The sequence below is a fragment of the Drosophila obscura genome, unplaced genomic scaffold (genome assembly GCF_018151105.1).
Source record: "Drosophila obscura isolate BZ-5 IFL unplaced genomic scaffold, ASM1815110v1 contig_150, whole genome shotgun sequence".
NCBI classification, from domain to species: domain Eukaryota; kingdom Metazoa; phylum Arthropoda; class Insecta; order Diptera; family Drosophilidae; genus Drosophila; species Drosophila obscura.
This window is the reverse complement of record NW_024542736.1, coordinates 9,652,399-9,663,591: the sequence shown is the minus strand read 5'-3', so window position 1 is coordinate 9,663,591 and position 11,193 is coordinate 9,652,399. Positions and strand designations below refer to the sequence as shown.

The following is an 11,193-nucleotide window of genomic DNA, read 5'->3' as shown; positions in this document are numbered from 1 at the left end:
TTTGGCGCGCTAGCTTTTATACCGGACGCGAAGACCCCATCGGCAGCCAGCCCGAATGGGGTCCGATTGGAGCCCGAGTGGAGCCGAATGCGAGGGAACAAGCAAAAACACATGTGATTTACGCTGCAGCGGCACAGTAGTTTGTGGATTGTCCGAGAGGGAGAGGCAGAGGTTTTAGGTAGGGAGGGGTAGGCGGCAGGAGGAGCAGAGAGCAAACGAAGGAGGCAGAGCAAAAGAATTGAGTAAATCTTTAAGCAGAATTCAAGACTTCGGTTGGCGGCAGCAGCAGCAGCAGCAGCAGCAGCAGCGGCGGCGGCGTCGGCATCGATTGTGTCGTTTGCAGGTAATAATGTGAGATCCACGCATTCCATCCCCCCCATGCCCACCTCCTCTGGTGGGCCCCTTCAAGCCATCAGCAGGTAGTGGGATCATATGATCATCCCCATGCCATGACCGACGCAGTGGGGCGGTGGGAAGGCGTGTCTCTTTTGTGTTTTTGCAGACGTAGACGCCAATGTCGTCGTTAAATGAGCAGCAAACCGCTCGCTCCCATCCTTATGTGGAGTGGAGCATGTGTTTGTGTGTGTGTGAGTGGTTGCGGCAAAGTTAAAGAAAAAATCGAGTTACATATGCGCTGAGGGCCCTGCGGGAGTCATCTCGCACAGATCGTTTAGGAGAGGGATATGGTGGTGGTGGTGGTGGGGATGGGCAGTGGACTGGGACACCCATGAATACCCCAGTGCAAGTGTGTGCTTGTGATCTCCCTTCCAGCTGTAAAGCCCCCTACCCTCCTGGACGGATGGCAGGCAAATATGAATGCAGAAACAAAGGACAGCAAAGTCCGGGCAATCCCAAACCATCTGATATCATTCACAGTCCCCAGGGCTTGCCATCATATGTTCGCGTGAATGATTTCCGCCAGTTGCGTCAGCCAAAAACCCACCAAATGAGCTACGGTTTCATTCTTCTGAATTCCTCTTCACGAGCGAGCTTTTGTTGCTTTGCAGAGGATCATCTTTATGGAAAACAGCCGAGCAGAGAAAAAAAAGGACGCAGAAATCATAAAGTGGTTTTGAACGAGTTAAGAAAGCGCATTTGTTGTATGAGTGAAAGACTGTGTGAGTGTGAGCGAGGGGAGGGAAGGGAAGCAGCGAAAAAGCTCGAAACTCATTCATAGTGCGGGACAGTGGGCTGAAATATATTGGAATGTTCGCAAATACGATTGCGGTACTTGCTGAGGAGTGTTAGTATATAATTTGCTGTTAAAGAGCCCCGACACTAAAAGATACTCCTTCTGCCACTCTGCCGATTAGCTTTGGCCACAGCTCAAATAGTTCAGTGACCACAGTGCCACAGCCTCCGGAAGAAGAAGCAGAAGAGCAGGAAAAGGGCAAAACTGAGAAAACGTACATATGCAAAAAAAAAAAGCACACTCATATACACATACATATGTGCATATGTATATGCTGCTGGAGAATTTGATTGCGGGCAAAGAAAGAGAATGAGAATAGGCTGCATACACATACAAGCAGAAACAGCAAAAATTGCAGCAACAATGTGAATGGAGCCGCACAACAATAGCAGCAGCAGAAAAAAGCGGAAAAAAGTGAAGAACTAAATTGTAAATCGAAATTCCAAGAAGCGAGCTTTGAGATTCGGTTCTTTTTTTTTAAGCGCCTGACGTCGGGCGACATACGGTCGTGCATACATATGTATGCGTATGTACATATGTACGTGTGTATCGGCAAACACATAAAAGCCCATAAGTGTATAACAAGCGTTTGAGATACATTCGCGCGCGCGCGCGCAAATGCTGAAATCTGGTCGGAGGGGGGCTGGCCGGGCGGTCCCCAGTGTACGTGTACGTGTGTGTGTGGCGGGCGGCAAAAAGGGGCAAAGGAAGCCAAAGAAGGCGCGCATTGCAATCAGAAGGAAGGTACAAAGCGGAGAGCCAGCAATTTGATGTCTAGGTGAGTTATGCCCCACACATACATATGTATGTACATATATAAATGTATATGCATGACTGCAGTGAAAGCTTGCTTGGAGGGAAACCAATACATATGTATGTATGTACTGTAAAACTATCAATGTAGATGGGTTCCTTTTAAACGTCATTTCCATCCTGTTAGCCACAGTGTACCCTCTACCAATTATATCCAAAAGTTGTCACCCATGGCGGTTTCCACTGTACATTCCAAGTTACTTATGTACATATTCGCGTATGACGCAGACTCCCCCAACAATTTGCATTACAAATTTTTTGTCAAAGGTGTCGACAGTGCGTCATCGAAGAATTTCCCCTGCCTGTGCCCCTGATCTACAAATTCTGTTCTCCTAAGGCCGCCAACAGAAAAAAGTAGGGGAAATCACAGAGTACATAAGGAAAAGGAATAGACAAAAACCTAATCAGAAAACCCAATGCAAACACACATAGGCACAAGGAGCAAAGAAGGATCGATCAGATGAGAAACAGTTAGACAAGGACAGCGGCCGGGAATGACCCGTCTCGTCCTCTCCATCCTTACCCATCCCTCTATGTGCTCCTGCCTCAATACATGTGTTCAATCAGCTGATCAGCCAAGAGCCCAAGCAACCGAAGGATATGAGCAGCAAAGAAAAAGAATTAGTCCTGCTGAGAACGGCTCGTGTGTGTGTTTGTGTGTGTCACGAGCAGGAGTTAGGAGCAGGAGATGGTGAACGGGAGGGAACGGAGGGAACGAGGACGAGGACAACAACGTGCGCGCGCAAATTCCTTAACACGAGCTCGACTGCGCGCGTGTGTGGGTTAGTATATGTGTGAGAATGAGTGAGAATCGTTGGAGAAGAGTGGGGGAAGGGCAGCCACAGCCGCAGAGGACGCGGCGCTGAGATTTCTTGCAGTCGACGAAGTGCAGCGGAGAGCGGGCAGCGGGCAGCGCGGCTCAGCGCAGCGCAGCGAAGAAGTAGGTGAAGAGCAGGGCCACAGAATGAGTGTGAAAGGAGGAATAGGAGCAGGGGAAGGAGGTTTTTGCGCCAAAATATTGTACATATGTATGCAGGACGACTCGTTTGAGGAGTTTGGCGTTCAATATGTATTGGTGTCTCTGTCTGCGATTCTGTTTATCTTTCAGTTCTTCGCCTTCGTCTCCCCTCCTGCTCCCACCACACTACACTCCTGTGATTTCTTTCAGTCTTTGTCGCTCCTTCGATAGTCGTTGTTGTTGCTGTTGTTGTTGTTGTTGTTCTTTCTGCTGCTGTCCGGTTGTCTTTTTGCCTTCTCTTTGGCCGCGGCCGCATTTGTTGTTGCTGCTGCTGCTTTTTATACCCTTGCAGAGGGTATGCTTGTTCTTGATCAGATGTGTGAGATGGAAGGCAGCCTCAGCGACCCAAAAACAAGCCAGAACTTCTCCCAGAATCATCTTTTTGCTACTCACAGTATCTAGATCCAAAAACAATCAAGTACGGATTAATAAATTTAGTAGCTGCTATGGGAAAAATCGCATCTGCAAGGGTATCAACAGCAGCGACTCTCAAAAGCTTACATTTTCTCCTCGTTTTAGTCGCGTTCAGGATATTTTTTTTTTGTCTTTTCCTTCTTCGTCTTGTCCACAAACCGATTGTGAGAAATATTCTCAAGATACTTTTCGCGTTACTTGACTTTCGGCTGCGTGCGTAGGTCCGTCTCCGGTGCCCCTCCCACTGCTCAACCCGCTTTTATGGTCTTCCTCCACTAATTGATTTTCTGCATAAATTTTATTTAAAGCTTTAATAAATGTCAAAATAAGCAATTCATTTCGATGTTAGAGAACGCATTCATTCACACGCACACACACACCAACAGACCAAGGGACGGACGGGCGGACGGACAGTGTCCGCCAAATGAAGCTTTCTCGCTGGCAATCAATTGCTGGGTTCAGAGTTTAAATGCGCTCCGAGCCGGAGCCGAAGAAAGCTCAAAGAGGAAATCAATTGTCCATTAACTAAGGCTGGAATCGTTCTGGGATATTGCTGCCGCTCTTGTGCCGTCTCCTTGGGTGGGTGTTGTGTATGAGAAATAGGGTCTCTGGCAGTGAGACGAAAATATGATTGCAGGAGCTTCATTTTGAAGGTATCAAATTACTGAATACTAATTGATTGCTGAGTTTTTATGCAGCCGTTGCCATACTCTCTAATAGATGCACACCTGAAATTTCATTTCATGTCTTTTCTATCTGCTTTTGTAGCGTCTTCCGTTTCTACATTCCTGCTTACAGTGGAACCCCCATGGACCCCTCCTATGCTGGTGCCACTGATAAGCTGGTCGCAAGCTTCTCTCCCCTCTGTCATCAAACGCTGCAGTTGTTTCTTTGTTTGTTGACAAACCTCTTCCTCTCTCTCTTTCTTTCTCTGTTTCTCTAGCCACTGCGTGATATGGAATATCTCGACTGTAATAAAGAAAAACAGCCTCAGGAAGTACTAATCAACGATGCTTTCAGTTTTCAGTGCACTCACTCCCCCAGTCGCCCGCTCTTGCTCGCCTTCCTGCTCTACTTCCCCCACTCAATACATATTTATAACGGCTGTAGTGGTATAACAAAAGTTAGTATTGTATGGAAGAAACAGAAGTAGAAACAACAAATATTGCGGGGGAATAGGGGGGCGTGGGGGGCACTCTGTATGTGGATGGCGATTTTGTCGCTATTCCGTCGTTTAATGAGCGAACAATGTTCTTGACACGCTTAGATATGAATTTTTATATTTATTTGGATACTCTAACAGGAACAGAGGGTACATACATTTGTCCTTAAGTTTTCACATATTAACATTGAGCATTTTTTTCGTTATTTTATCCCAATAACTTTTATTGTAAATAAAATAAAATTGTTATTTGATGATTTTCAAGCAAACCCCAGAAATCATTAGGAATTATAATTCTGCAAGGGTATCTACGCTTCAGATTGCTCAGTCAGAATTTTCTTCTTGTTTATAGCATAGAATTTTATGACTTGTTGGCATTTCAATTCGATTTTGATATGCCTGTCGCACATATTGGGGTTTTCAGGCCAACCCATACACATGCAGAGACCCCATGGACCCCCATGGCAAAAAATATAAAGATTAGATTATAAGGCAAGGCAAGGCAAGGCTGATCATCTGCCTGCCACATTGCATCCATGCCACAATCGATAGCCCGCTGTGTGCCACTTGAGTTTCCCATGCCCGTACAGACGCTCCACACACTCCAATGTGATCTTTTGCGAAATTGAGAAAATACAAAAATATTAAGGTTTTTCCCATGGCACCCCCTCCCGGGGCTTGGCCCGTTCACTGCGCATTGTATTGGGCCCAAAATACAATTAGTTTGTGCTTTTACTGGCAATTTTCTATATAATTTGAATAGTAGCAGCTCTACCGAACCATTGTCCTGGTCAAGTGGTTGGCCATTTATCAGGACATGAGCTCGCCTTGTGCTCGGCACATTGCCAAATCCAAATCCGAATCCATTTCCCTTTCCCATTCCCATTCCCTTTTGGCTTTGTTCGGCATCTCTCTGCTCTGTTGTGTTTTCGCCAAAAAGCAATTTGGGTCACAATGTGTGCGCTCGAAACTAAAACAAGTGCCACACAACACACACAATGAATGCAACAGTTTTTGATCTTCTTTCTGTCTGTCTGTCAGTCTGTCTGTCGGACAGTGCCAAAATGTTGTTGTTCTTGTCACATGCTGCAACACGGGCAACTCAAACTCGACTCAACTGGAATCGGGTATGGTTCCCACACAGCAGGCTGCTGAAATTCTTTCCCATTTTTCGGTTTTTTACGAGCCCTGGATGACTTCTCAAGTGCTTTGACTTTTTGGCGCGCAAATCTTTGATGGTGACAGTGGTATATATATATAGGGGTCCCATAGCCATCTCATAAAGTGGACAGATAAGAAATAAGCAAGCAGATATTATGCCCTAAAGGCATGATTGCTATAACTTTTCGATTTTAATGATTATAAACCATGTTCGAAGGGGGCTCTAAGAGGTTTCTTTCAGCAGTTTAAAGTCTGCAGAAAAATTCAGAAATCGTCTCAGAATTGTTGAAGATCAAAGAAGTTCCCTGCAACATATATCAACAAACCCCTTTTGTGGCTATCAGTCTCAACCCTTTTTGAATGATGGTCAATATTTATTTGTATATTAATATCAGCCACGCGACTGACCCACGTACTACCACGTACCAACTGACCGATGGTCAAGCTAATTTTCCTGGCCCGCACACGGCCCGGGCCGCTGGTCCCATGCCAATTTATAGATAGCCTTGGGAAATGTTTGAAATTAATCAAACAAAAAAAAAAAAAGAAAATAGGAGAAAGGGGTAACCGTAACCCCTGGGCGGTGGCGAATCCCTTATGCTTGATCTTCTATCCTTTCTTTCCTCTCTGCCCTCCCTGCCTCCGTTTGGCGCATACGCAGCATGTAATTAATTGATTAACATGCTTAGGGATAGCAGCATTGCCCTGTGGATTGATGTGAGACGATCTTATCGCGTTACATACTCGACTCGACTCGAGCCGAGGCGGAGGCAAGGCGAGTTGAGGCCCTCAACACATTTTTGCCCCTCACTCCACTCAACCCCTTTTCTTCCGTGAGATGTCGGCGTCTGCGATCAGCGATTTGTTTTTGAGTTGGACCAGATCTGGGACAATAGGAATGGGATATGGGATATAGGATAGGAGGCAGCAACAGCGAGCGACGAGACGAGACTGAGGGCACACTGGACATCGTCACATCTCCATGTGAGATCCACTCTAATGCACGGCTGATCTTAATCTTCATCTTGCCTAATGCGCAGTTTTCGTGGTTCTCGGAATTCGGACACATACATATGACAGAAAGAGAGAGAGAGAGAGAGGCAAGCACCGAAGCACGAGTGAGCTAAGCAAATCAGTCAAAAAATCATCTTAAGATTGGTCCTGGTCCAGTAATTTTTCAATGTCTCTGGGAATTATACAGCACATTAGATGCCATCGATGAGGTCTTCGTGGTTGTTGCCAGTTGCCGGTTGCCGGTTGCATAATCATCGGCGGAAACCCAAAAACGGTTTTCCCACTCTCCTCCACAGACAGAAGTTGCGGCAGCTGCCCAAAAGTTATGTGCAGCAAGAGCACCCCTCGCAAGGAGCCGATTTCGCACCATTCTCAGACACAGCAACGGGATGGTATAGGATAGCATAGGATACGGATGGGTCTGAAGTCCTGAAGGTAAAGGACCTTGCTTACCTTGGCAGGGGGAAAGCAAGAAACGAAGCAACGATGCCAGGCCAGCAGTCGTCTCCGCTTGGGACAGCCAATTGCATTGTTTTACTAACAACATCAAAGTTATGACAAGATTTTGTCTATCATATGCCACCCCACCCCCCGTCTACGTTTACGTCTAAGGCAGGAGGGTTAGGAGGGATGGGCCAGAGCGATCGACAGAGTGCGAGTAGAGTGTCTGTTCTGAATGACTGACAGGCAGGGGCAGCCTTGTGTCTCTCGTGTCTCTCGTGGAAATGCATTACGATTCGAATTTCAAATTTAATCGCATATACAAATTTTATTTATGTGACATGGGTATGGGTGCATTGCCACGCAACCGTGGGATGAAAGTGGGAAAAGAAAACTTGAAGATCACCGAGGATCGACCCGAATATATGTAACAGCAAATGGTCCATATGTCGATTTGCAATTGCCTTCTGCCTCATGCCTCATGCAGTTGCCAAAGGTGTGGGGTGGGGTGAGAATGGAGAAAGTTGATCTTCTGGGAATCACTCAAAAATCTCTGTACGCGAATCCTACTCTAAATACAGCCTGGCTTTTAAATGATATATGAGAAAATATTATTAAACCAATGGAAAGAAATCTCTTGAAATCCTGTGATCAATTATAAATTACGTAGTTTATTGCATCTGATCTTTCCATATAAGTTTTATTCATTGATAAATTTAAGGAAGAAATTTAGTGATCAATATCTTTGGTTTATTTCTGATTTTAAGATAAGAATTAAGCTTGAGAGTAATTCCCGGTTTTCAAGAATCCCTCATAATAATCAGACAATATTATTTCTAATATCAAATCACCAGATCAAAAATAGCGTCTGGCTAGGATTCCCAGCTCAAAGGATAATCCTAGCGAGGTAATGGAATAATCCATAATTTTTCAACTAATTGAATAATCATTCAGTAATATATTTCTCTTTCAAAAACAGTTCCAAGATGATCTCTTCTTAAAATCTCCCATTACCAGATGGCCACAAACATCTCTATGTCTAGATAAGATTAGTGTTGGAAATTGAATGATCAATGGCAGATCCTTCTACTGTCTATCCCCTACGTGGTCACTGATCTTCTCTTAGAACTAAAAAAAACCACAGCAGAAATTACTAAATACTACCAAAAATATTTGAGGGCGTTACAAGTGCAATCACATGCCCATCTCCACGTGGATCCTCGGCTGGGACAGGCCGCAGCCTCATTTGAGGATCGTTGCTCTGCAATCTTTTGCTGGAATATCGATAATTGCACATCCATTGTGTGGCCCCTGAAACATTTGCGCAAATGACGCTTATGAAAAATATCGATCCATCAACGGATCCTTCACATATATCCCTGCCATATGTGTGCAATATTAATCTGCGAGCAAAATTTCTGTGTGGGGTTCTACTTGCCTTTTTTTTTGTGTTTCTTTTCTTTTCTTTCATGTTGTTGCTTGTCAGCGCCTGACTGCCACAAATGAAGTCATTGTCAGCAGTTGTCAATGCAGCCACGCCCAACGCCCCACGCACCAACATATATCTCTCAGTATGTAGATGAAAATTCAAAAAATTTTTACAAATAATTCCCAAATTATGGGTAAAAATGGTTAAAAACAATCTTTGAGCTGCCACTGAGAGTGGAAGGAAAAAGGTTTTCCTTTTTTTTTTCGTTGTTTTCGGCTTTTGGTCTAAAAAGGAGTGTCCGCTGATCCAACCCATAATTAACTATTCAAACAATAGGCAGTTACAAAAGGATCTGCAATCAAATACACACACACACAGAGCACAGCACAGAGCAGAGCAGAAGAGAAGAGAACAGAGAACCCACTCGGAACTTGGTCTTTCGAGTCACGTCTGCTGACACAAATCCTTCTTAGGAAAGGCAATATTTCCTAGTCATTGCCCATGATCAACATCAAACATCATCATCATCAGCAGCAAGAGCAACAGAAACAGCAACAGCAACAGAAACAGCAACCTGAGTAAGCCTGAGAGAGGTGGGAAACCTTATTGACAGGCCCAAGCCCCGTGCATACCAAAGCAGATTGCGCAGATTTCCAAAATGTTAGAAACATGAGAGAAGGCATGGCACGGCACGGCACGGCACACACAACACAAGAAACATCGATGATTATGAGTACGTGAGTTTTGTCTACCTATTGTTCAGATCCGATCCGATCCGATCCAATGCGATGAGATTCCCGAACTCTCTGCCGTTGCTGTTGCTGCTGCAACCTGTTCTGTGCATTCGGCAACGTAAGGTGTGCCTCGCCCTCTCTCTCCCCTGGATCACACCTATTTCTACATATAGTCGTAGTATTGTATGTGCTACGCTACCCCGTTCCCAGCGTGTGTGTGTCGCTTGCCAGGCATCAGTCCATAGCCTTGACAGAGCCTGCCTCATAATTCACTCACTGCAGGTTTGAATTTCTTAAAAATAACTTCGTTTGCATGGCATGTCCCTCTCTCTCTCTCTCTCTCTCTGTCTGTCTGTCTGCGTCTTGGGATTTTTGTGATTGCCACTGAGAACTGAGAACGCCAACTGGGGGTCCGGTTGGGGTCTGGTCTGGTCTTTGGTATTTCTTTTGGGGGTCTTCAGATATTAAAAAATGTATACGAGCATACGAGTATATATAATACATATATGTGCATGTGCTCGTGTGTGAATAGTTCTGTGTCTTGATTGCCAGCCGCCGACTGACTCTTGATTGCTGAGTTAGTGCTATGGGACATACATACATATACTCGTACATATATGGGATATATAATATGTTCCATAGATCATATTTAAGCAGCGGGAATAGTGCGGCAGTGTGACTGTGGCTATTAGCTTGAAATGTTTTGCTCGAAATCTGAGTTTGTTTACTTCGTTTGAGACAAAAGAAACTTAATATGCAGCTATATTTAAAATTGGCATGCAGGTCTTAAAGGTATTTTTCTTTTATGTTTTCCCTTGCCACACATCTACGAGACGTTGAAGACCCGTTGAAGAAGGATCCTCTTTGAGTTATATTTACATTAATTTGAAATCCCAATTAACAACTCTTTCTTCCTTCCTCTTGCAGATCCTTTTGCCGTAAGTATCTGAATGAATGGAATATGTTACCTATAATTTAGCACGTTCTCTCTGCTGCACCTCACGCCCACCAGCACCGAACCAGCAGCGTGATCTGCATTTTTTCCGGGTGGGGGTTGGGCTGTTGAATCCTTTCAATTTGGCACGTGTGCCGGATACAATTTTCACCATTGGAAATTGCCATGGAAATCGAGAGGTACGCTCTATAATTCTATTTTGTGTGTATATTTTTGGGCCCGCATAAAATGTATTTTTGTATGGATGGAGGACAAAATTGTTAATATGCATCGCTTACAATGGGCTCCTTTTGAAAGGATGCGATTGTATTTGCATTAGAAGTGGCATTGTTTGGGCCGGGGCATCAGGGGCATCAAACATAAATGCTAGAGCCCCGCCACCAGGATACTCTGAGGGTGTGTGTAGAGGGTGTGTGTGTGCGCGCCAGCAGATCCTTTTGTCAGTCAAATGCGCGAAAGTGTGGCGCAGGCGCAGGCGCAGCAGGATAAGAGACGCAAGAAAAGAGCGCACGTGCGCTGGGGTCCTGCGCAAAAATGGGAATCCCTGTAAAGGGAATATAAATCGAGCAAGAGAGAGAGGAGCGAATTCAGCAGGGGTGAATGAGGCGCTTCGCCCCCTGAATTCTGAATGGGAAAAATGAGAACAAGTGAACGGCATTTCCGCAAGGCAAACAAAATTGATATGGCATGGTGGTGGTGGTGGTGGTGTTGTTGCTCCTGCTGGTGGTACGTGTCACGGGGGTACGGGTAGGTGGTGGTGTTATCCTGGGTGTACACTCTAGAGCTATAGCTGGTATATCCTGGGCGTAGTACAGTGCGCGAAACTCAGCGCCAGCGCCAGGATAATGCGCGTGTGAATC

At 45.2% G+C, this 11,193-nt stretch overlaps 1 protein-coding gene across 1 annotated transcript; it reads left to right on the top strand.

The window, feature by feature from the left end:
* The first annotated feature begins 799 nt into the window (after positions 1-799).
* On the top strand, positions 800-1,177 carry LOC111069405. The gene is given in 3 exon segments (XM_022359462.2): positions 800-976; positions 979-1,031; positions 1,033-1,177. Coding segments are annotated over 3 exon segments (375 nt in total).
* The last annotated feature ends 10,016 nt before the right edge of the window (positions 1,178-11,193 follow it).